The sequence below is a fragment of the Sinohyriopsis cumingii genome, chromosome 7 (genome assembly GCF_028554795.1).
Source record: "Sinohyriopsis cumingii isolate HCF-2022 chromosome 7, ASM2855479v2, whole genome shotgun sequence".
In the NCBI taxonomy this organism is placed as follows: Eukaryota; Metazoa; Mollusca; class Bivalvia; order Unionida; family Unionidae; genus Sinohyriopsis; species Sinohyriopsis cumingii.
Window position 1 is genome coordinate 26,863,295 of NC_142967.1, and position 26,874 is coordinate 26,890,168.

The window sequence follows — 26,874 nt, forward strand, 5'->3', positions numbered from 1 at the left end:
ATATCTGCCAAAACATATCACTAGCTATTTGTCGAAAGCTCTCCTACCCTGAAACTCTGTGCAAATTACTTTTGTAATTTGCTTTATTGATTATATATATATATATATATATATATATATATATATATATATATATATATATATATATATATATATATATATATATATATATATATATATATATATATATATATATATATATATATATATATATATATATATATATATATACATATATATATACATATATATATATATATATATATATATATATATATATATATATATATATATATATATATATATATATATATATATATATATATATATATATATATATATATATATATATATATATATATATATATATATATATATATATATATATATATATATATATATATATATATATATATATATATTACAAGCACACACTCATACAGTTAAGTCGGGGTAAATCGATACAGTTTGTGCTCGCATTTGGTATGAGCCGTTCAATCAAAACACAATGGACAATGATTACTATACCTGCTATAAACAAGGTCAGCGTTCAATATACAATATATTTCCTGGAAATAGGTGGGTAAACATACTTGAAGAAACTGAGTAAGGTGCAGATCGTTGCATGCCTGAGCAGCACCGTCTAGCAGGATTTGAAACGAAACTTCTAATTTACCGTGACTTGTTCAGGTTGAACATCTTACATCGAGAGGTAAGAATAACACATTACCTGGTGTTATGAATGCTGCAGAGGACTTCACAAAATATCTGTAATGTTCTTTTTGTTTTGGGAGTGGTATTTTCTTCATGTGAGCAAATGTGATTGTTTTCTCCTTCAGGTAGGGTGTAGCCTTGTGTTTGCTTAGACTATTTACAATTGTATGTGAGTTTGTTGTGTATTTCATTACCTAATCATCGCAGAAGGTTTTGAAATATTTTTCATTTTTAGGTGGGGGTGGGAGATGTTTAACAGCACACCATTACAAGTCGATTATTTGGTGCTGAGGCAATTCAAGTTAAATACCTAGCCCAAACAGACACACCAGGGTAGCCGGCCATGGCTGATCCATTGATTTATACCCGCACCCTTTTCGGTCTAGAGGTCAGACAGCCAATCAAGGCTACACCGCAGTACCGGTCGCTATTAATCACTTTGTAGGACATACGGGAGGACGCATTTTTCCCGATCTAGATCACTGTTGCGAAATTTTATTATTTTATATATATATATATATATATATATATATATATATATATATATATATATATATATATATATATATATATATATATATATATATATATATATATATATATATATATATATATATATATATGAACATATTATTATAGATAACTGGTAATCAAATCTCGTAAATTCAATATCCTGTAGTATTCAATATCAGGACTAATATTGAAAATAGTGATACTATTATTGTGTTTTAAACCATTCACGAGTGCGCAAGATCTTGCATATTTTGTCGCTGTACACTATTCACATTAAGCATCTGATTTGCTATCTCTTTCTATATCAGCAATAATAATGTATGCTTCCAGGCGTAAAACCTGACTGTTACAACTCATTTTGCAGATTTTAGGCGGTAAAAAGGAGAATGAGCAACAAAATAAATACTGAAAACCAAGTTATAGCAAGTATGCTCTCTCTCTCTCTCTCTCTCTCTCTCTCTCTCTCTCTCTCTCTCTCTCTCTCAACATAACGACACTTATATCAAATCTAGGGATGCTACTAAATAATTGCTTATTGGAAAAACTATTATACTATATCTATATATAAATATATCACCTTTTTATTCCATTACATGCTATTGTAATGTAATTTTATTTACTGGAATTTGACATTTACAGAAATTAGTTTGACCTGACTTAATTTTCGTAAACACCTATTAATAGACCTTTGTATTTAAAAGCTGACCTAGCTCCTGACCTTATTTCATGATTGGAAGTAAACAACTTTTTTCAAAACGTTTTATTCATTCTTAGTGTGCTCTCATTCATAAAAGGTCGAAGTCACGGTCATGTATTTAAAGCAATACATTTGTTCGTTCTAATAAACCCCAGTCTGATTTTATTATGGAGAATTATGAACCGTTCATATAGAACGGTTCTAAATCACTCTTGGGTGATGTTTGCCAATCCCATTCCTATTAAAATTCTAAGGGACCCGGGAGCGTCTCAGAGTCTTTTATTATCAGGTACTTTGACTTTTTCTGGGAAGTCTTCTTCTAATCAGAGTGTTCTTATTCAGGGAGTATAGTGCGGTTTTGTTAATATTCATCTCCATTGTGTTTAATATGTCATCAGACTTAGTCTCAAAACCCGTGACAGTCGTAACAATGTGTGCTTTACCCGTTGAGGGCATTCATTTATTACTAGGCAACGACCCAGCTAGAAATGAGGTTGTGGTCAATCCATTTGTATCTGACAAGCCTTGTTTGGATCAGAGAGTCGATCCTATTGAAAAAGAATTCTCTGACTTATACCAAGCTTGTGCAGTTACGAGACCTATGGCAAAGAAAGCTCTTGAGAAAGAGGTTGATAAGGAAAGTATTCCTTTATCTGACACGGGTATTGATCAATCTTTTGATGAGGTCACTTTCACTTCTTGTTTGGATTAATCAAAATGTATTGATCACAATGATCCTCTTTCAACTACTCATTATCTTTATTCTAATCAGGGTGACAAATAAAAATCACTGGTTGTCGAACAGGAGAAAGATCCTAAGATCTCCTGTTTGTTTCAAAGGGCCATTACTGAAACTGAAGCCACTGAAGTACCTGTATGTTATTTCATTAACAATGGAATTCTTATGAGAAAAGGGAAACCTCCCGAGGTACCTGCTGGTGACGCATGGTCAGTGAACTCTTAAATTGTAGTCCCAAAATCTTACAGACAGGAAATACTTAGTCTGGCCCATGAAACTCCTTTGGCTGGTCATTTAGGGATTATTAAGGCTTATCACGAGATCATGACTCACTTTTATTGGCAAAAACTCAAAATTGATGTTTGTAAATACTGTAGATCTTGTCAAATGGTAGAAAAACCAAATTGGAAGATACCTAAGGCTCATCTGCAACCTATTCCTGCATTTGACGAACTATTTACAGAATTATGGTGGATTGTGTTGGTCCCTTACCTAAGACCAAGTCAGGTAACCAATACTTGTTGGCCATTATTTGTCCGTCAACAAGGTTTCCAGAGACAATTCCTTTGAGGGATATTAAATCTAAAACAATAGTAAAGGTTTTAATAATTTGTATTACTCAATTTGGCCTTCCCAAATCTGTCCAATCTGATCAAGGCTCAAATTTCATGTCTGGAATTTTTCAGCAAGTTATGCACTTTGAACTGGTTTTTAGACCAGAAACTTCCACATTTGCAACAACAAGAAAGAAATGTACTAACAAAGTTATTGTTTGAATATGAACACTTATTTCCAGATGTTCCTACAAGAACAAACAAAATTTTCCATGACCTTGAAATTGTAAATTCCAAACGTTTAAAACAACACCCGTACAGGGTGAATGCTCTCAAAAAGAAATTCAGTATTTGCTGGAGAAGTATTTCATAGAGTCCAGTAAAGGTGATTTGAGTTCACCATAAATACTTTGTCCGAAACCAGATAAAACTTTCCGTATGTGCACTGATTATAGAAAGGTGAACTGTGTGACTAAAGCAGATTCATTTCCATTACCAAGAATCGATCACTATATTGATAAGAGCGGATATGCTGAGGTCAACTTTATCTCTGAATTCCCTGTTCCTTTAGTAAAAAGCAACCGATGCGACTTTTAGGTATGGCTGGATACTATCGCAAATATTGTTTCAATTTTTCTATAATTGCTAAACTTCTGACAAATATATTGAGAAAGAAAAACAGTTTCTTTGGACTGAAAACTGTCAGGAGGCTTTTGATAAGTTAAAAGCCATATTTAAAAGCGCGTAAGTTCTTACAACTCGAAACTTCAGCCGATCATTTAAACTGTATGTTGATGCAAGTGATGTTATGGTTGGAGCAGTCTTGATTCAAGAAGACGAAAATGGTGTTGATCATCTAGTGTGCTATTTTTTAAAAAAATTAAATAAGCACCAAAGAAATTATTTAACAATAGAGAGGAATGTTTGGCTTTGGTACTGGCATTACAACATTTTGAACTTTACATTAATTCAGCTATTTCTTCGCTTATTGTGTTTAGTGATCACAACCCCCTTACATTCATCGTCACGATAAAAAAATCAAAAACTACTAAAGTAAAGTTTGTTGTTACAGGAATATAATAAGGACATCAGACACATCAAGGAAAAAGATAATTGAATACCAGATGCACTTTCCCGTGAATAGAAATATATTATTTCATGTACACTGTATATAATTCCTAAGAGTCATCTTCTTATGTTCCTTTTTAACCTCGTGAATCATTAATCTAAGGTAAAAAGAAAGTTTTATGATATAAATCTTTCTTTTTCTTTATGGGGGAAGTGTTGTGTATATTTGATATAATTATATTTGATTTGATTTTTTTTTGTTTGTTTTACAAATTTTATATTCCATTATATGCTATTGTAATGTAATTTTATTTACTGGAAATTGACATTTTCCAGAAATTAGTTTGACCTGATTTTTTTCCTAAACACCTATTAAAAGAACCATGTATCTAAAAGCTTACCAAGTTCCTGACATTATTTCATGATTGGAAGTAAACGTCTTGTTTTATTCATTCTTAGTGTTTTAGTTATAGAGTGTAAGTTCTTTTTCTCATTTTTACCTTGTTTTTCTAGGAAAAATAAATTATTTGTTAAATTTGACAAAGCATGTTGTCTTCACTTTTTTCTCCTTACTGTTTATGTTTATGAGAGCCTATATATATTATGTATTGTTATATATATATATATATATATATATATATATATATATATATATATATATATATATATATATATATATATATAATAACTTCAGAGAGTGACTCTTACAAATGAGAAACTATGCCTCTATTAGGTTCACATAAGATCAAAGCTAAACATGTGTTCACTCCCACACACAGATGTACGCACACAAGCACACACACAAATATCTACATGCACATGCACACACACCTGTACACACACGCACACACACATGTACACACACACACACGCATTTACACACATACATGTACACACGCACACATACATATACACACATGTGCACGAAAGCAAATGCATATTATATACACAACTATTCACATAAATGCTACAGAAATGAAAATAAAACAAAGGAGATGGGTGGGTGTATCGTGTACTTTAATAAGTATACCATTTGTTATGATAACATGCATCTCATACATGTATTGGGGAAGTAGGCAAGCTTGGAACTGATTTATTATAATATTTCCTCCCTTTCGTTCTGTCACCTACTTATCTCATCCCATGCCTTCCTCCAAACAGTTTATTTGGTTCGAGATTTTGATGTGTGTGCGTTTGTGTGTGTGTCTGTGTGTATTTTTACCGTAGCTTTAATAGTGAATATTTCAAGCAATTCAGAGAAGACAATAAACTGAATTATAAAATAAGAAGAAAGAAAAGATATATTTGGCAACTGTGTAACTGTGCATTTGTTATTTGATTTAAAATTGTATGGCTGCCGATCTATCCAGTGGGTGTCATTACGTAACGGATCACACGTTGCACAGGAACAGGACAGGCAATACCACTTAGTGAAATTTTGAATTAAAAGCAATTGAGTGACATGCGTTAGATGGACGAAGTTTGAGGATTCGTCATTTATCTAGACATACAAAGTTTAGAAATTATGTGCTTTTGGGTGGATTAAATCACAAAACAATAACATATATATAACTCATTACAGAACGGATGTCGCTGGTGTATGGCGGAGTGTGGTCACTTCTTGCCGCTATACAGGTGGGAATAGGTACGTAATGTTTAGACAGAAAGACATTAACTTCAGTATTGGTACTTACTTATACTGTAGTTCATTCCACACAGCATTGCAAACGATATCCGCGTCATGTTTCTCGTCAGGGTCTCGAAATGTGGCGAACATTACCGATTCGTTCGTGCACGAATAATAGTAGTGAATGGGGATACTTTACGGACAATGGAAATCCCAGTCAAAAAGGTCGTGGGAACGTTTACGGACAAGGTTATTTCAGACCACCTGGGAACGTTTACGGACAATTGGAATTAACATGAGAATATTGGGACTATATACGGACAAAGGTTGGGATTGTAGTATACGGGTAATAGGAATGGAAAAGTTGAGCTGACGTCAGGGTACTAAAGATTGGTAACAATGTTACAACAATTTAGGAACAGGTGTGAGGTGACGTCAATCGGGACCAAAGAGCGGGAAAAAAACCTAGAACGTTTGGCGGGACAGAGACATATATAACATACAGACATAGATGGATGAAAATCAATCTATCACACACAAACAAATATACAACCGAATAAAAAAAATTAGGCAGGAAAGAAAATCTTTTCGAAGCATAAGAGTGGCTCTGAAAGGGACTTTTGTATTTTTGTATACAACATTTCTTTAACATAAAGGGCATCGCATAGGTATTCCTCTCTTCCCCAAACTTCTTCTGACTTCTGGTCCGTAGATAAGGACTCTCTACAAACATCCCTGTCTCTCCACATTATTCTTCCTTTCAAAGGCTCGTATTGGTGATCCTGATAATTGTCCATGATGATTTCACATACACGGTTAAGTCCGTACGGAACAGCATCCATCGACGATTCGAAGGTCGACGATAATACGTTTGTTCACATCTCGTGACGAGAATAGGCGAAGGGAATGGAATGAACTGCGCTTATCTATAGTGGAAGAGCGGATCGAAACGGATTGAGTTTTTCACCATTCCCAATATGCCTTACAAAATTCTCTCACAGTGCGTAGTCTGTCTTCCAATACGAAGAGAGTTTCATGTGAAGTCACATTCCCTATATAGGTGTACTAGCGTCTCTGCGCAGTGAATCCATGCAACAAAGTTTTCAAACATGACTGAAACTAAGAAGACAATGAATTGGGGTGCACGGGTCGTGGAGACTAGAAGCTATGGTGTAGCAACGGCTACCAAAGTCAACACAGTCTTACCTCCAGAATATATCTATTTTAATAGGGATTTAGAGGATTTTCTCTCTTCTTCGCATAATTTGTTCCATTACCAGCACCTTCGCCACCTTCTCCTTCATTACCTCACGTGACGATTTTAAACAGAGACAGAAAGATTTGGAGAATTTTCACAGCAGCACAAAGAAGCAGAACAAGCTTTTCTCCTTCAAAAGCAACAAAGAGAAGAAGAAGAAGCAAGAAGGAAACGACAGGAAGAGGCAGCAGAGAAGAAACCATGTCTAAGAGAGAAGGAGGATAGTGAAAGTCAAACGGTAATGGTACTCTTGGACATTTTGGCCATGTTATTGAGCCTGAAAGAATGTATCAGACTTCTTTAATACAACCCAAGAGAAAAAGACCTCCCAAGCCAAACAACCCAACCATCTTACTACGCCTGCAATACCACCCCTAGTGATTTCTACCAAATCATCATCGACAGGAGCCAGTCCAGAAATAGGCCTTGGACGTCGCAAAAGCTTAAAGCAGTTACAGCGGATTACGGCCCGTTCCTGAGTTTGGCTTTTTAAAAACAAAAACATCCAACGTCCTTTTCAGAGCCACCCAATTCTCTCGTAAAAAAGATAGCATTTCAATTGCAAAATCAATTAAAACTCAAAATCCCTTTTTTTTGCCCATGATGTACGTGTGAGTGGGTGAGTGCGTGAGTGTTGGTTTTTATTCTAAAAAATCAAAACCAAGAGACACTTAAGTTTTCTGTCTGGTCTAGTCTGTTACAAATTTAACAATTCAATTCACATCACAACACTTTGAAAAGTTCATAGATTTCTTCTGTTTTCTTTGTTCACTCTCTCTGTTTTATATTTTATTTTCTTCACTTTCACAGGTTTTTCCTCATCTTCATCCTAACCTTCTCCTCAACTGCATTTCTTCTCTTTTTTTCTCTTTCTGGACATGTCTGAGTTCTTCCTTTGGGAAGGGTGTCTCTTTTTCTTCCTGTTCTGATCCCCTCTCTTCCTCATGCTCATGTTGTGTCTTAGGGCATTCTGAAGACCAATGGCCTTTCTCTTCACAATGATACCAGGTATCTTGACTTTTGTCTCTTCTGACACCTGTTTTTTTACGGTCTGGACACTCTGAAGACCAATATCCTCTCTTCTTACAGATATAGCAAGTATCTTGACCTTTATCTCAAAAGGAGGGGTAGAAGACCGTCGGCTTGTCTGAAGAAAACCTTTGTAGGACACCTCGCAAAGCTCTGGTCAGTTGTTCGATCTGTGTGGGTTCATCCATCGTTCTGGTCGGTTTGAGAGTGAAATGAATACTGGGAGGGATGACACTGATCCTTTATATAAGGTAGACGCTAGTCTGATATTGATCTAGGGACCCATGGCGTTTAAAATGTAGTCATTTGACCTTTTGCAATCGAGATGAAATGATCGCATTATTTAGTGGAGAGAAGAGAAGAAAGTAAGAAGCAGAAACGTGATTTATCGCCTCGCACAGTAGCTGAAGCCTTGGCTTCATGCCAGTGATTTTGAAGATGACATGAGTGAGCCATAATCCAAGCCCAGAGAGTCTACACTCAATCAAAGTCTACCATTAACTCCTCAAAATTACTACCACATTCGAAAGACGGAAAAGCGCTCCTCTAGAAAATTTAGAACTACGGCTTACACATACACGGTGAAGTTTAAAGATTTCAAGTCCGAAGTACTGTTGGAGAAATCAGAGGGGTTCATCACCGAGGTGTGGGATTCTTTCTTAGCCACACTGAAATAGCATCGTAAAGCCAAAGAAGACGATCGCTTGAGACTTTCCATTCATCACGACAGGTAAAGGTTCCCCGTTTGGATTGAGTTTAGCAGCTCAGCAGAATTAACACCTTCCAAAGTCATTGACAAGATTCAACACGTGCAACAATCCAACGACAAGTTTCGCATCACCGATGTGAAAGCGAAACTGTTCATAACCCACATGTATCTTCCTTAAGGGACAGGACGCAAAGAGGTATTATTGGTAGCATTCCTGAAATGCAAAAATTGTAAGACGTCTTAGCTCCACGATACACCTTGAAATTGCAGTCTCAAGAAGCGCGTGGACCTCTGTTGTTTCGAGGCGACGATTTCTAAGACGGAAAATACATTCGCCTCTATCATCACGATGAACATCTCGATACAATCACCAGTATCACTGCATTACTTGGATACAGTTTTTACTGTGAGAAATGTGAATATGGCTATAACAATGGAGGGCAACAAAATCATTGTTGATCGAAATGTCAGCGATTTCTGGACTCTAAACCCTATCTTGACGAAGGCCAAGATCGAGTGCATTGCCCTGCTTGTCGGCGCACTTTTGTCAGCCCTGCCTGTAACCAACAACATCTAAAGACGCAAAGGTTCACAGAAGAAAAGTGCTTGTCAACTCCTGAGATTGTGCCCTACTTGTGGACAAGGCTTACGTAGCGACAGTACGTTAGACCGTTTACATCAGACTTGGAACACAAATATTGCATTCAAAAATACCATCCCAATCATGAAGAGGAAGACGATGACCAGAACAAGAAGAAAGGGAATTTCATCTTTATCGATTTCGAATACATGAAAGAGACCAGTTTTCACATTCCTAATTTCTGCGTGGCTCATGGAGTGTGCGAGAAGCGCATCCAAGAGCCCATCTTTAGTTATTGCCCTCACTGCAGCAAAATTCCTGGAGGACACGAAAACAAATTCGGGAACCAAAAACGCTAGCTGATTTTGCACAATGGATCTGAGACCCCATCGACGAGACGTGGAGCCAAGAAGACATCAAACATTACGGAGACTGCCATCGCCATGCCACGGTGATGTCTTACAATTTGTCGGGATACGATGGCCAATTTCTTCTCAGATACAATACGGAACAAAGTTCCGAACGTCCGAAAGTGACTTTGAACGGAGCCAATATCACTCACATGCAAGCGTGACAAGTACAGTTTAAAGAGAAAATGAGCTAGTTGGCCATACCTTTGATTCGAATGCCTAAATTGTTTGGAATGACATAAGTGGCCAAAGGCTATTGCCGCACCTTTTCATTACGGAAGCGAATGAACACTCCTTCTACCCCTTTTGCCTGAGGCTAACTACTACGACCCCAACAACATGCGTACCGAACAACGAGAAGCTTTCTACGTTTGGTACGAAGCTCACGCCTCGGACTCCTTCGACTTTCAGGAAGAAATGTTAAAGTATTGTAGTTCTGACGTGGTTATTTTGTTGTGGAAAATTTCGAGAACTCTTCATTGTGCCGTACTTGTGATGAAACGTGTAACCAAGACTAGCCTTGTCAGCACACCCAGGAAGAACGTGGGTCAGCGTAGAAATGTTCAAAGCTATGGACCTGGGATACCAACTGTTAGAAGTATAAGAAAGTTACCACTTTCCCAGGACAGAAAAATATCACAAGGGCAACGAGACTCAGAAAGACATTCTCGCAGACTACGTGGATGCCTTTTGAAACTGAAACAAGAAGGTAGTGACTCTCCTTCCTAGTGCCAGACTACCGAAGACCATGTTCAAAGAGAAATACTGGGTGTAGGAAGGTATGACTTTAGATCACATCGAGAGAAACGAAGGTAGGCGATCGTTTGCCAAAGTGATGTTAAATTGCATGGTGTGTAAAATGGCACAACGACCGTGTTTACCCAAGACGGCGTATTTGACAGAACCTTCCCGCTACTTCCAGATGATTGACGACAAAACCAGATAGATGAAATACATTTACATCATTCCTGAAGATTTGATCATAGTCAATTGCAAACAAGAACTGGACTTTGTACAAACTAATTTGGAATTATCATCACGTGACAGCCCATGCTCGCTTACAATTGTACGAAGCTTTAGAACTTTTAGGAGATCGCGTCCTCTACTTTGATACGGATAGTTGCGTCTACATCGATCATCTGGGTCAACATCACCCTGACATCGAAGGAGACCGTTTAGGAGCCTGGACGGACGAGCAGCTCGACGATAAGATTCTAAGTTTTGCTAGTGGTGGTCTTAAAAATTACGGTTACGAATACTGGGACAATCAAGGAGAAGTGTACACGGAGTGTAAAGTGAAGGAATTGACTCTCAATTATCACAACAGTCTTGTGGTGAACTTTGGCGCAATGAAAGAAGTCTTGCTGTCTGGATAGGATAAAAAATTTAAAGTGACATCCTACGAACCGCACAAGATTGTACGTTTACCCACACACCAAACTGTCAGTAGACCTTTGGAAAAAGTGTATCAAATCGTGTACCAGAAGCTAGTGCGACTTCCCAGTCATTTCACATTGCCGTATGAATAGGTCGATATTGGGCAGCATATATAAAGAGACAACGTCTAAGACCAATAATTCATTGTAACTACCAAGACAAAGAGAGAGAGATGAATACTTTTAAACAGACATCATTCAAGTTCGTTGATTCTAATTGGATTGCGACAAGAACGATGCCGTACGCTGTGACTTCAGCGATGCAGTAAAGCATCATGGGAACTTTACTATGACTACCACTACTACTACTACTACAACACCTATAATGGAAAGTGATGATGTGCGTGTCAAACCTGACGGATACGAAAGCAATGCTGCTCGATACAGAACACCTTATCACTTTACGGGTTTTCATTGTCAATGTTATCCTCCACGCGAAACCATGCATCTACCACCCTAAGGATGTCGTCCAAAAATGAGTAAACTCCTGTAGATTTCACGCGACCCTCATCGAAATGAACATGCGAAAGACGAATATTCGTTTCCTGTGCGTTAGACGGAATACTGCTACTTTGAAAGTCGATTCCAAATCTTCCAAGGAAAATGGCATAAATATCTAGGAGGGCCTACCCCGAAGACTTAGCCAGAGCTGGATTCTTCGACTAGGGCGAAGGAGATAAAGTCAAGTGTTTCAGTTGCGGTGTCTGACTTCATCAGTGGGAGCAGAAAGATTCGGCTTACCCGGAACATGCTCGATGTCACTACCTAAATTTAGTGCGATCTAGTCATTGACGTAACTGCAATAGGGACTGTCACTCGCGCATAGGCCTGCACAGCCACGACAGACGATGCAAACACCCCAGAGACAGACGACTCTTCAAGGGCGCTATTCGCATGGTCTCTCGAGACTGAGTCGCCAATAACGATGAGTCTGAAGTGACATACCATGTCGTTTCAGAAACCAACTTGGTTAGGTGTCAAACATTGGACAGCACCTAGACAAGTATTTAAATCCAATTGAAAAATATTATTCAAGGATTATCAAACGAATTGCAAGAGAGGACCTACATGGAAGTTTGGCAGGGACTGGCCTGCATAAATTTTAATTGGTGACTGTAGAACTTTTGTGCCGAGAAATTTACGAGAGGAAAGTGAATAAAGTCAACAAACGCGTCAGATGTCTCTTGATCAAGTCTGCGTTCTTCCGATTATTCCGCTTTCTACCGTTTACATCAGAATATTTTATTGACATTCTGAAAGCAGTGATCAGAAATTGCTCACTATGTTCTTTTCTTTCGCTCTAGGAGACAATTTCAAATAAAATAATACTGACTGACATGGTCGTGGATACTTTACAAGAGAACATTCGTGGTTTGCCTGTGGAGCTGAGGTACCGATATATGATTAAAATACAAGTTCAACGCAAAAAACAATTACATCCGTTACGTCACCGGTTTTTAAACCACTGGTACCTGAATGGTTTAAGAGGACTGGTTCAGATGAAAGTGTTGCAGCGGTCAGACATTGATCAACTACCCATTGGCAGAAAGGATTTGTTTGTTACTGCTGATTCTATTTGCTGAAAGGTAGACTTACTGCAACGAATTCCAGATGAAGAGTTAGAGGGTTACCAACATCTTTCACACAACGTAAATTTAGTTCAAGAGGAAACGTCTGATCGAAGTGTGACGTGCAAGTTAGTGACTAAACCATTTAGATTCCCCACTGGATCATCTCTGATCATACAATCATCTCTGTGCAAAATTACACTTATTACCTACGACAAAAGAGGGTATAAAGACGGACTACCATGCCACACCTTTTATCACTCGTGATACAACAAATTCCGTGGAAGGAAATCAATGAGAGTATTCAGACGGTGGAGGATTACGAACACTTATTACATGAACTGTGTCCATTGAATTGGGGTCGCCGTGTTGTGAGTGTCTTAGTGGTTTCCTTCCTGGAATTTCGTTTACCAGCCGATTCCTTGTGGGCTCTTCATGAGCAGTACTTTTGCGACCAAATAAACCATGAAAGTGATCCCTTTAAATGTCCACAAGAAACTCATTTTGTTACAAACATTGCGTTTTCATCTGGATACTTCTTGGCCTCTACGGGAAAAAAAGATTCGTTAACTTGAAGGTACTGAAGATGTGTATGACGATGTGTGTATAACTTGTGACTTACACCCTCACTGGACAGATGTACGTGACTGGAAAAATTCGGGTTTTGAGGTTTGGACCAAAGTAGTGGCCAATTACGCCCAAGAGCTGTGATCCTCAATTCAAGTGAAAAAAGTAACCTTTAAACCTGTGTTAGTGACAGTGCTAGACGAACCCGTCACCGAGGACAACCACTCCTTTAAGGACAGGACTGTAAAGTACATTCCTGAAAGACCATTCCGGGAGGACACCTGTGCGATTGTACCCAATGTAGAGACTCTAAAAAAATTACACACTGTCCCTAGGACACCTTGATTACCAGAAACATGTTGTGCAGTAGCTTGTTTATATTCCACTTTGATTGTTTTGATGTGGGGTTTTTTTATTGCTGTATTTAACCATTTGGATTGTATGTATTTTTGTCTTTCCTGTTGTTCCCTTTTAAACGTAAAAAAACTTGTCCTGAAAAAAGTATTAAAAAAAACCTTGTCTTGTTTGTCTTCGTGTCAAGAGTGACATTCCTGATTACCTCTGCTGTCTTTGCTACCTCTTCCTCCACTTTCAAAGTGATCGACGAACATTTAGATTATGCCAGTTGGGGGGCCTTGTATCTTTGCCATCGGTTTAAGATTTTAACTGCCGGACGAATTTGCAAACGTTTGATCGAACATAAACATCATTCGATCGATTGTCCACCTCAGCGGATCTTGTGGTGTTACAAAGAGTGGCAATCGGCGTACAGCCTCTTGTGAGAAAGTCAAGGCGATTCAATAGTGTTTGTGGAAGGCAATCCTGGCGAAGACGATGGAAATGTGTCTGAACCCAGTCAAAACCATCTGGTCCTTTTCAACTTTTCAACGACATGTTAGAAGAAGACGAAGAAGACATATATATATATATATATATATATATATATATATATATATATATATATATATATATATATATATATATATATATATATATAAAATTATTTTTATTAATTCATTCATCACATTGTGTTGTGTTGTCATTAGATCCAGGCATCCATTCAGGTATATCCTTTAACACTGACTATAAAAAGAAGTAACCATCATGCCCATCCACACAGCTTGATTATCCGCTACCACCGCAGTGACCACTCCTTCACCCATTTCTTCACTGCAAGATCTGCAAAAACAACCCTAGTGGGTCTGATGTGTAGAACGGGTGCCTAAAACGCAACTCATCTTTTTCTGCTAATTCTTTGTGGTGCATTATGCCATTGGTGCTACCATTGCCAATTCGAGATTGCAACATGGAGACAAAAAATTAAAGGACCATTTTTCTCAGTAGTTGCATCGGTACTTTCTTCCCAATCCCTTCTTGAAATACTCCTCGTTCGGAAACAACGGGATTCTTGTGCCCAACAACAGTCACCACACCAAGAACAACAACAACTTTTTGGGCGGATACACTCCTCTGACTTCGAGTGATCTCTCGAACAGCAGCAGAACTCTGGAATTATGAACAACAACAACCAATTTTACATGACGCTACCGAGTGACAGTTTCATGGAGGTGTTTCCCCACAATGCTTTGTGTTGTTAAATGGCCAAATTACCTTAGGCCATCTAATTAGATCATGAAGCCCATTTGGAAGTGGCTTTTGTGGAAATCATTCACCCGATACAAGTCCTAAATGTACTTCCAAATAAATAAAAAATTTGTTGCCGAAGTTCATGACGAGCAAGTGTAAAAGTACTTGAATGCAAATGTAGATTATAAAAGAAAAACACTTAACTTACAAACTGAAAAGTGGACCTATAACATGATAATTCCCCCCATGTTATTATTTTAGCGGTCAACATTTGGTGAGCACGATTGCTACCAAGTTCAATGCACTGTTTCTTAAAGCTTTGGAGGGTGTCAGAAAATGTGGCACCATTGAGTACCATAAAATGGCTCGTCGTTTGATGTTGAAATGTTCGGAGAGCAAAGCGTTGTCCATTTTATTTTGTCCTGAATTTTTCGACACTTTGGGTGGGGACATGGAGATGAGGATGGCAATGATTAAGAAAAACGAATTAACAGTCATTTCCGACAATGATTATTTTACCAAGTTATTTCGTTCCCCGGTAGAAATGAACCAAGGATTGAATTTGATCTTTGTGTATTCTAATGAAGTGGAGTACAACGTGGTGGGACACACCTCCGTACCGTTATTGCGCGTCATTCCTTTCAAAGTGGATTCTACCACGAACGCTGCCGAGGAAGGTAAAAACACCTATCACGTCCACCACGAATTTGTACATCCTCATCATTTACCTGTCATTAAGTGGTATTGCGACACTGGAACATTGCTATAAAGGAGATTTGGGACAAAACATTCCATTTACCAAAGGGAAAGTCACGGTGAAACTCCATTTTCGAAAACGATACTCTAAAGACTCGTAAGTCATGTATCCAGTGTACCAAGGCGTCGCTCGACAGCGAGGACGTGGTTTAGGAGATATGTTGCAATCAGCCTTTCGTTCAGTGGCACCTGTTTTGAAACCGATGGTGACAAGAGGATTGCACGCTTTGAAAAATACGGCATTGTCGCAATGCAACGAATTTCTCCAAACTGTCATCATCGACAAATCATATCCTAAAGAAGCTTTCTTGAGAGCAGGCAAACGTGTCTTGATTCAAATGAGCAAAGACAATTTGGGCGTACGAGAAACTCCTATAAGTGCCCTTGACAGTGCCGGGTCAGACATTCCTGTTACCTGTCGCCACAGCAAGGACAAGGCAGAAAGAGACGACGAAGAAGACGCCCCTTCAGAATCCTTCATACTCATAGGGCTAGAAAGACTAAGAAAATAAGAACCGTCCGAGACTTTGACGTTTTTTATTATTAAATCATAGAGACATAAAATGATGCACCGAGAGTATTGCGCCTGTTCTAAGTCAGAACATGATCTGTTTACCATGCCACCCACCTTGACGACGATGCAAGAATCCCAATGGGTCGAATGTCGTCCAGTCTCCTCTCTGACAGATTCCGCTTCCATCGAGTTTGAAATCAAAGGACAACCCGAAGATTACATCGATCTGAATAGTAGTTACTTGCACTTGAAAGTGAAATAGATCGAACCGCCTAACACTGAACTAGACTCTAATGATGTAGTAGCTCCCGTCAACAATTTCATGCATTCCGTGTTCAGTGAAGTGGATTTGCATTTGAATAACAAACTGGTCAGTATCAGCATGGATACTTACCCTTACCGTTCCTACCTGAAAACTCTCTTGATGTATGAAAAAGAGGCTTGCTTCGTATGGAAACCTGACACGGTAGGCCATTTTGGCAAAAGCGAAGTGGATATAACCAAAGATAACAAAATGTGGGATATATTGAGCGACGAAAGAAAATTGCTGGAATCCGTAGTTTAGAACTGATTTATCGTTTGCATTTGGACATGTGGTTGCAAGAGAAGTATTTGCTGAACGGAGTGGATGTAAGCTTGAGACTGAATCGCAGCAGTACCGCTTTACATTTAATGGCTGATAGTACCGATTACAAAACCATCATCCAAGAAGCCAGTCTCTACGTGCGACGTGTGGAAGTGTTACCTAAAGTGGGAAACGACATCAGTCACACGTTGAGCAGAACGACCGCCAAGTATCGGATACGACGCGTGGAAGTGAAAACCTTCACTATTCCTGCTGGACAGCAATCCATGATCGAAGATCATCTGTTCCAAGGACAATTACCCAAACGTTTAATCCTTGGATGTCCACCTGAGACTAAATAGGAGCAGTGCCGCTTTCCATTTTATATATAAATGTGATATTCTTTACAAAACTGTCATCGAAAAAGACAGACTCTACGCAGGACGTGTAGAAGTGTTACCTAAAGTTGTATAGTAGATATTGTGGTTTTCGGAAGTATACTTTTGGTTTGTTTTTCTCCTTCTCGTGTCTGGATAGTATATTTGGTTTTGTTTTTTCTCCTTCCCGTGTGTGGATAGTATATATTTTGTTTCTCCTTCCCCTGTGTGGATAGTAGATATTGGGGTTTTTAATAGCATAATTAGGGATTGTTTTTCTCCTCTTTCCGTGTGTGGATAATATATTTGTGGTTTGTTTAATTCTCCTCTTCTCTCTGAATGGATATTATATTTGTGTGTATGTTTTTTCCTCTTCCCGTTTGTGGATAATATATTTGTGGGATTTTCCCCTCCTCTTCCCTCTGTGTAGATAGTATATTTCTTCTTATTTTCTTTCTCCTTCCCGTATGTGGATAGTTGATAATATGTGATGTGAGTGTAAGGGATGTTTTCCTTCACGTCCGTGCTTGACAAGTATAAAGACAAAGCGTTCCTTGTTCGCGCCATTCAACGTGGAATAAACGAAAATGGCAATATATCTGTTTAACAATTTGAAATAGTTTGTTCTGGATGATGGATGTAACCTATGTGGTGGAAAGCTTGAGAAAGAATTGAAGTATCAAGGTAGCCCAGACATTGTGACCAGTATAAAAATAGTCAGAGAACTGGTAGAGTGGAAAGCTTGAACGAGGCACTTGATAATGTCATCAAAGTCAGGTGCATTCTAGAAGACACATTGCATTGGACAGAGTGGTCATTTGCGAAGTGGGGGCTAGACCAGCTAAAGAAAGCAGAAGAAATTACGAGAAAGGTGCTTGAAGTAGAGGTGAAAATGATTAAAGATACATGGGCAAAGGAGAGAAACGACAAAGAAAACACAAAGGACAAAGAAAATAGATAGAAGAAGAGGACTTTGAAAGAATGAACCAAAACTGGATGAATGTCTAGGAGAAATTTAGATCTATGGTACATCCTGACTTTATACCAGATGATGAAAAGAAGAAGAAAGGAATCATTGAGAAAGTGAGAAGATGGTGGAAGAACTGGAGACAATAGAAGAAGAACCCAAAGGCCCTTTTCAGGGCCATTCATATGCCTCAAAAAGATTTGCTTTCTTGCCTAAAATTTGTTTTAGTCGGTTGTATAGTTGTTTATGTCTGATAAATTGATTTTCATCCATCTATGCCTGTATGTTGAATGTGTTATATAAGTCTCTGTCCCGCCCAACGTTCTAGGTTTTTTCCAGCCCTTTAGTCCCGATTGAGATCAGCCCCTTGCAACATTATTACCAATCTTCAGTATCGTGAAGTCACCTCACCTGTTGTCCATATATAGTCCCAATATTCCCATGTGAATTTCCATTGTCCGTAAACGCTCCCGGGGGGGGGGGGGTCTGAAAAAACAATGTCCGTAAACGTTCCCACGACCTTTTTGACTGAGATTTCCATTGTCCGTAAGTATCCGCAATCACTACTAATGATTTAAACAAAATTTATGATGACATTCAGCTTAACACTAATCATTCGATATATACTGAAAAAAAACTGGTCTGTCTAATTTAATCCATGTTCGTCCAGAGTTTCTGAAGAATTCTTTCTTTTTATGCGGCAAGGAAATCAAAGCAATGCAACTACTTTATGGTTGAATAGGAAAGCTGTCTATTCCTTAAGAAACAATTCGACTCGTTCACATGTATGGTGGCGTCTAAGAATTTGACGTAAACAGAACACCCAGTTTCGGCATGTAATGATTGGCAAGTACGCTGTTTTCGATACAAATGGTATTGAAATAGGTCGTGCATAAAACGAATGAACTAATTTTAATCATCTTCATCAACTGTCGTTCACAGAAATTACCATAGAATCACATCAGGGTTGTAGTATTTAACAGCCAATTAAATCGGTAATCATTATCTAGGTCAATTTCGGTCATTGTTATTCTTTATCAATGTTACATTACACGCCAGTGACCGTAGAGATGCACTTGCAACTGCATATCATTTAGATATTTTAAATAAATCTTAACCCATATTGTGTTGCAGTATCTGTAAACTTACATATATTGTACCGATGCTAGCTCTATATATATATATATATATATATATATATATATATATATATATATATATATATATATATATATATATATATATATATATATATATATATATATATATATATATATATATATATAATCAAGGGAATTAACTCAAAATAAACCTATGATGGAGTAAACTTATGGACACACCGTACTATTTGTATGGAAAAATGGGAACCAGTCTGGATGGGCGAAGATAGAATAGAGTATATATGGGTTTGGCTGGCCAGGATTGGTTGATAATGAAAGCAAAATCTTAGTAAAAAGAATCTTTTGAGAGCTTATCCTAGCTGGAACAGAAAACAAAAATATAGAGATATTGTTTTATTGATGGAATTTCTTGAGTTTGGAACACTCATTACTGAATTAGTACCGTGAGTCCTTAACGTCATGCTAAATATGTTAGTCACTGTTTGTGAATTCAGGCCATGACAAATTTAGAACATCAGATTAAACTGACAGAGCCTAAAGGCAAGAATAAAATTCCGAAACAGTCACGAACATTAGCGGAGACAGAACAATATTAGGAAAATATAGAAAATTATGGATTAGACTAAAATAATTGCAAATTCAAAACTTCAACGGAATTTGGAAGAGAATTAACACACCCAGACCATTAAATCGGTTATTTAAGGCAAAAAAGAAGCCCCTATATTTGTTGCATTGAGGTATTAAGAGAACGATAGTATTCATAAAGTTTTACTCTCTGTCTGTCTGTCTGTCTCTGTCTCTGTCTCTCTCTCTCTCTCTCTCTCTCTCTCCAGCATTTAAAATTGGCCTCCATACTTGATCTATCCTGTGCCAAAATATAACGTTGGGAACACACCACTAATAACTAAGTCTCTCTCTCTCTCTCTCTCTCTCTCTCTCTCTCTCTCTCTCTCTCTCACACACACACACACACACACACACACACACACACACACACACACACACAAGCTTACCTATATCGCCAGATTTGTACGCTGTATCCCTTTCTCTGTGTTAAGGTTTCTCTACCAGTGGCGACTGCATGGTGAATCAGCGTATGCCGATATACCTGTCAGCTCATGGACTCATTAGTCTTTTGTATGGGGTCGTGCCGCCAGTGTTCACGTTCTTCGGATACAGGAACTTCTTCGCACGTATCGCCATCTTCATTCTCTGGGGCGCCGAAGGAGTTTTAATTATATATGGTACATATGGAGCAATGTTTCTTCTTCTGTTTCTCCTTTATTTATTTTTTTTTATTTCCTTATTGAAGTGGTAGTTCACTTTACAATTTAAAGGGCAGAACAAAAGCACGAAAAGGAACAAATGTACTTTCGGTGTTCATTAATAGTGGTGGTAGTAGTAGCAGTAGTAGTGTAGCAGCAGAAGTATCACAGTAGGGCTTTTAGAATTTAATAGCCGAGACAGATCAACTCCTTCTGTATCCCATGACTTGACTAATTTAACCCTGATCATCACAGGTGAGTGCATGATAAACAATTTAAAAAAGTCAGTATTCCAAAACAAAACCTACCCAGCCACTTTAACACGATGTCTCTTGCATTGCAGCGGATTTCATATAATTGTTATGGTTGACATTTACTGTCTAAGCTGGACCAAAGGTGAACTGCAATTGTTAACTTTATTGATTGTTTTACGTCAGCTAACTAGCACGGTTTCTTACCCGTTCCCTTTGGTTATGTAAATAATTTTGCAAAGCAGCATCTGCTGGCGGTCAGGCCTATCCTATTGTTTATGACTATACTATATATGTTGAGATTCTCTCTGTGTGTGTGACTTAACATACTACAAGAATATGATTATTAATGGACACTATATTATGTGTAAAATATTGCACTGATAATACGTGTGTAGCTATATTTTCTTTTCTCAGTATATATTGACTGAGCCAGAAATTGTGCAGAAACATTATATTAAACACAAGCCATGGTCTTATATAAAGGGTGAAAACTTTAGAATGAAGTAAAAACCCATAGTTTACTAGTTTGCTTAAGTACGTGTTTACTTTAATAATTTCTTACCTGTGCGCATTAGCTACGTAAACGGCAACAATGTGCTGGAAAACAATTAGGGCCTACTCGATTTTTACTGTCTGTAAATCGATCACGTGATTTGGGTCACTAAAGCTTCGGTTTCGTATCTGTGCTCGGTTGTGATTTTCATTTCCGCCAACACGGTGTCAATCTCAAGCCAGTTTAATAGCTTTATCTTCAACAGCCATCAAGTATACCTTGACAATTGTATTGAGACTGCTTGGTGCAAGAATGTCTGAAAAGACACGTCCTCGTTGATGTCCTCATATCGAAATTATAATACCTACCGAGACAATGATTACTATTTGATACATCCCAGACAATTATTCCAATTGGTGTTACTGTCATATTAGCTATGGACGTGGTTCCCGCCACTCCAAGACCAACCGTAGGTGTCGCTGCGATTCCGTAAATAGCATTTTAAGCCAAGCACACGCATTTGTATCTCGCAAGCAACGCGGTTCCCTGTGTGATTACATCTTGTAGATGTTGTTCCGATTAGATTTTTTTCTTTCATATCGGTGACATTGAGGGTCTGCCATAGTTCTTATATTAATAATGTGATTGCGTGGTATAATTTCTCGACAGGCAGATCCTGTCCAGGCTCATCACGTCCAGAAGCACTTCTAATCAATTCCAACAATTAATTTTATTGGTACAACTGCCATACATTTATAAAAACAAATCTCTGTCTCCAGCGATTATGTATTCTGGGGACAGCAGTATAGAAACAAACAAATTAACCATTAAATGATGTCTTTGACAAAAAAAACTGTTACACGGACAAGTTGGTCCTTCGTAAAGAACTTTCGAGATTTTCTTGTCTTGTTTGAGTCAGTGATGTCTTAGCAAGATCAACGGGATATGTAACCTGGTGGATTTGTCAGTAAATTCTACTTCATCGTTGTTGTTAGAAATCATTATAGCCTTGTATTGTTTCACCGCATCTTCGGCAGTATCAAGTTAATTCTTCATAAACGCATTCGACATCCAGAGTCTCTGACTACCCAGCTTTCATTGATTTCAGTCAGGTTCTTTGTAATAACATCTTGGATGTTCGCAGTTTTCTAGTTCGATCTTGAAACATCGAAAGCTCGCCCGAGTCAACGTCAGCAACACCCTGGTGGCAAACTGACTCAGATCCACATCAGTGCCGCTTCGGGTTGAGTAACTTAAGTACTATATAGTATATAAGATCTCCACACAATCTCTCCCACTTTCAATAATCACGGCGAAAATTAAATACAGCAAAACAAATATTTTTACTGCAATGTTTTGCACATAATAATAGTGGGGATCAATAACGACATTCATGCAGCAGTATTTTCAGTCACACAGAGAGGGAATCTCAAGATATATAGGATAGTCACAAACAATAGGATTGGCTTGACCACCAGTAGATGCAGCTTTGTAAAATTATTTACATAACTAACGCGCTCAGCTAAGATATCATACTAGTAAACTATTGATGTTCATTAAAGTAAATATTACCTGAGGCCCACAGTAGAAACTATGGATTTTTACTTTTCTTTTGTAAAATATCATTAAAGTAAAGCAATGAAGTTCACCTTTCTCCCACGCAGCTGGAAACGTGTTGATGTGGCTGGGTTGGTTTTTTGTAGGTATAATTTTTTTATATTGTTTATTATCTCATGCCACATGCACTGAAGTGTCACGATCAGGGTAAAGGTAGAAAAATCATGGGGTATAGAAAGAGTTGCTTTATCTCAGCTATCAAGATCATAAAGTACTGTTGTGGTACTAGTATGGTAGTAGCAGTAGTAGTAGCAGCAACAGTAGTAGCAGTAGTAGTTGAGGTACTGCTAATTCAAGATGAATTGAAAATGAAGTCATGCTGATGGTAGTTGTACATGATTTTACATTGCTGCCCTCTGTCCAGCAGCTGCAGCGTGCATACCTTAGGGATATGCATAATACTCTGACCCTAATATAAAAAAATTCTGGGCTCTTCATAAGTAAAATGACGAACTTCAAGTTCAACAAGAAACTTAAAATACATGAATTTTTAGAAACAACTCTTACGCGATTATCGCCAAATACAGAGGTCTCTGATCACTCTACAACTCATTACACTTGTGGTTAAAAGTCATATCATTGTACAGAATACTATATACGAGTTATTTTCATTAGATATAAGAAACTATTTCACGAGTGAAATGGAAACATCGTATTGTCAGAAAGGTGAAGCCACGAGTGACAATACAAACTAATCCACTGCACGAGTGAAATATTTTCGTATCCCTACTAAAAAAGCAGATTTTCTTTTATTAAAATAGCAAAGTACCCGTCGATTTGCAAGGATTTTCTCCATTTTGTGCCAGTGTGAGTAGTATTACTACATGGATAAAAGGAAGTTGTAGTTTTGGGAAAGCGACTTTCTACAAATATAGTTTGTACATATCATGCTTCAAACTGTGATTTTTGTAAAACATAATGACTGTATTCGTACCACAATGAAGAGATTTTTATTTTTATTAACACATTTCATGCGAGGATTGATAATGTTAATGAAGCGCGATGTAGGAACATCACAGAGCGGTGGTACGTTAGAACAATCATAAAGTCTTTAGATAACATATTTTAATGATTGTGAGTATACTTGAAAGTATTTTCGTTCTTTATTTTGTTTATTTCTATATTGAAACGTGAAGTTTTATATCACATTGACAGTAACAGATGCTGTATCTAATTTTTAATTTTCACTTAATTTCGGTGTGCAATCAACATTAATTAGCGTCCCATTTGATTCCTCAACTTAATGCGATGTAAAATTGGTACTTGTAAAAGTTTAATCACATTTAATCACGAGTTTTTCCCCTAAAAATGCCTACAGTTTTTCATATAATATTACGGATATACAGTACTGTATGGGTGACAAATAGCAACAGGTTATAAAAGTTCAGTCACTAGGAGTTTCCGTAATTACTGTGGAAAGTTGATTATCAGAAGATAATACCCGACTATATTTTTTTGCTGTTTGGGGACATTTGTTTATGTCATCTCACTGACTGAATAAATGTACAGTAGATGGTCTATAGTTGATACATTCTTTCTCGGAGACAGACAGAAAGGAAAAAGAAGATGAAGAAGAAACATTAAATAGGCCTAAATATAAAACTATGGGTTTGAATAATATACAGAAGTGTAGATATATTTCCTAAACTGGAAAATGTACTTCCAAAACTGATATAGGTACTGTCGCAATAATAGCCACATTGGCGATATCATTTTCTCTCGGTGGTATATTTCAGTATATCATCTAGAAATATATAATAAAGCCAGTAAATGGCAGAGTCCATGAATTTTTCTCCTTTGGACTTCTTCATTTTCGTTGTCCTAGTCTTTCACCTACTCTCTCATATCTTCATGTTTTACATACCTTAGCAATTGTTCACTCAAGAGATTCTGATAATTCAAAATGTATTAATTTTGTTTCATCAAAATTTAATATCGTCCGCCATATATTTATATCTTCTTATATATTTAAAATTATCATTTGATTGTTCTCACATCATCGTTCGACAAGTGCATCACATATGGCGTTAATTATTAAATTTTGTAGTCGATCTGGATATTGTAGTATTTTACTCTTTTTAAATTAAGAGCTATTAGTAATATTAATAGTTATACCTTGTAATCTTTCAGGAATGGTTGAATTTTATAGGACAAACTCGATGCTGACCTCGTCCCCTAATAGTACGTGCAACCCAGATGCTCTCGGAACCTCCATAGTAACAGAATCATTTTTGTTCTTCATGTTTCTCGTTGCCCTCGTCGTTATCTTCGTCTACGAGTACAAAAAACACTGCAGGCACTGCCATCGGAGTGGAAGCCGAGTTAATCCCAACGGTCCGACTCGAAGTCAGATTATCGTGGCGTCTCTACGGGCTGCATTGGATGCAAGAAACAATCCCCAACAAGAGACGTCAAGACCGGGACCTGAGCCTTCGGCACCACCATCGTATGAAGAGGCGATGAAGAATTAAAAATTGAATGCACACACAGACTTACACTCTCATATGCCTATATAAATCCTAACCTTTCTAAATTTGTCCGAAGAACTAATTACTTCACTTTTTTATTCCTTTATATTCACTTTTCGATCTATGTTTTGACAAGTAAATAGCGCTTGGAACCGGTACAAATCTGGTTTTGCTGTTGTTATACATAGTTTTAAACCCTTTAGCTCTAACCTTACATTCCACTGCGGAAGTTCAAAGCATTGTAAGGCATGTTAAGCTTATAATGCAGTTGATATGTACAGATTGATATTTGAAACTGCCAAAATCCCATGTTCGATATATATTCGGGTATTATTCTGTTCTCTTATTGGTTTGAATAGTATAAATTGGAGTAGGTGTGGAATTTTGACCATTTATAAACGTTACAGGTAAAGTTAAGAGTTGACGATGGTGGCTGTTGGTCGGGTCTTATCAATTTTATCTAGTATTTTACTCGTTGCCTTGACATCCACCGACTCAATACTCCATCTGCAAACATGTGAACACTTATACAAATCATCAGCATTGTCTGCGGATGAGTGTGTTTTTACATTTGTTACTTTCGTTGAGTTTATTTGTGTATAGACACGCTCGAAGAAAAATATACATCATGCACTGTGTGATGATGGTATCACGGTACCAATCGTTTTATTTTTAAAGATATTAACGCTAACGTTAGGTGAAATAAGCAGACCATCAATCTTTCTTTAGCATGTGTGTGACACTATGTCACAGAGAACAGTGTTATGAATGTTATATTCTCAGTGTGACACGGACAGCACCATGTATTCACATCGAGATAGTTAACTCTGCTGCAACTAGACAGCGGTAAAATGTATGCACTCACAACATTATATATATATATATATATATATATATATATATATATATATATATATATATATATATATATATATATATATATATATATATATATATATATATATATATATATTCATTGATGTGTATCACATTTCTAAAAAGTCATATAAAATACAAATCATGTTCTAAATGTGAATTAACATCACACATATATCCAAGCGATTCGATGTTTAAGCCTGTCAGAAATTACAACTCTTACATAATGCGTTAATCACAGGTAGTTATTTATTTTTGAATAGTGTTCCTATACCTTAAGCTCTACCACACGGGCCTTGCGCAATTAGAACCGATATACCTATAGCCAGTCTTAAGTTTTCAAATAATCTGTGATATCCTTATAGACAGTGAAAGTAACAAGTAGTCTCACTTGTCAAAAATAATTTTACAAGAACGTAAGCCCTATTTTCTGTCTCAATGTGTCACTTAGCTGTTTCAACTGCTTTTTACATACCACTGCGTTTGACATACTTATGCTTTACGAGCAAATATTTGTTATCTAAAATAAACTGTTATAACTACAA

The 26,874-nt window shown here is 37.3% G+C and overlaps 1 protein-coding gene across 7 annotated transcripts; it reads left to right on the plus strand.

Moving 5' to 3' along the window:
- The first annotated feature begins 561 nt into the window (after window positions 1-561).
- On the plus strand, window positions 562-26,874 carry LOC149794931 (uncharacterized). 7 transcript variants are annotated; one of them, XM_089964572.1, is made up of 5 exons: window positions 563-712; window positions 1,592-1,653; window positions 5,868-5,930; window positions 20,415-20,600; window positions 25,116-26,874. In XM_089964572.1, exons 2-5 carry the CDS (start codon window positions 1,614-1,616, stop codon window positions 25,454-25,456), a joined length of 630 nt encoding a protein of 209 aa, XP_089820698.1. In that variant the 5' UTR covers window positions 563-712; window positions 1,592-1,613; the 3' UTR covers window positions 25,457-26,874. The 7 variants fall into 7 exon arrangements, with proteins under 7 accessions (XP_089820704.1, XP_089820698.1, XP_089820703.1 ...); XM_089964573.1 differs by having other exon boundaries at window positions 564-712; window positions 1,558-1,653; XM_089964575.1 differs by lacking the exon at window positions 563-712 and adding an exon at window positions 752-770.

Coding starts and splice junctions, on each gene's coding strand:
- LOC149794931 (XM_089964572.1), top strand. CDS start 1,614: ATGAGCAACAAAATAAATACTGAAAACCAAGTTATAGCAA. Junction 1,654..5,867: donor TGAAAACCAAGTTATAGCAA/GTATGCTCTCTC, acceptor AACTCATTACAG/AACGGATGTCGCTGGTGTAT. Junction 20,601..25,115: donor AGGAGTTTTAATTATATATG/GTACATATGGAG, acceptor GTAATCTTTCAG/GAATGGTTGAATTTTATAGG.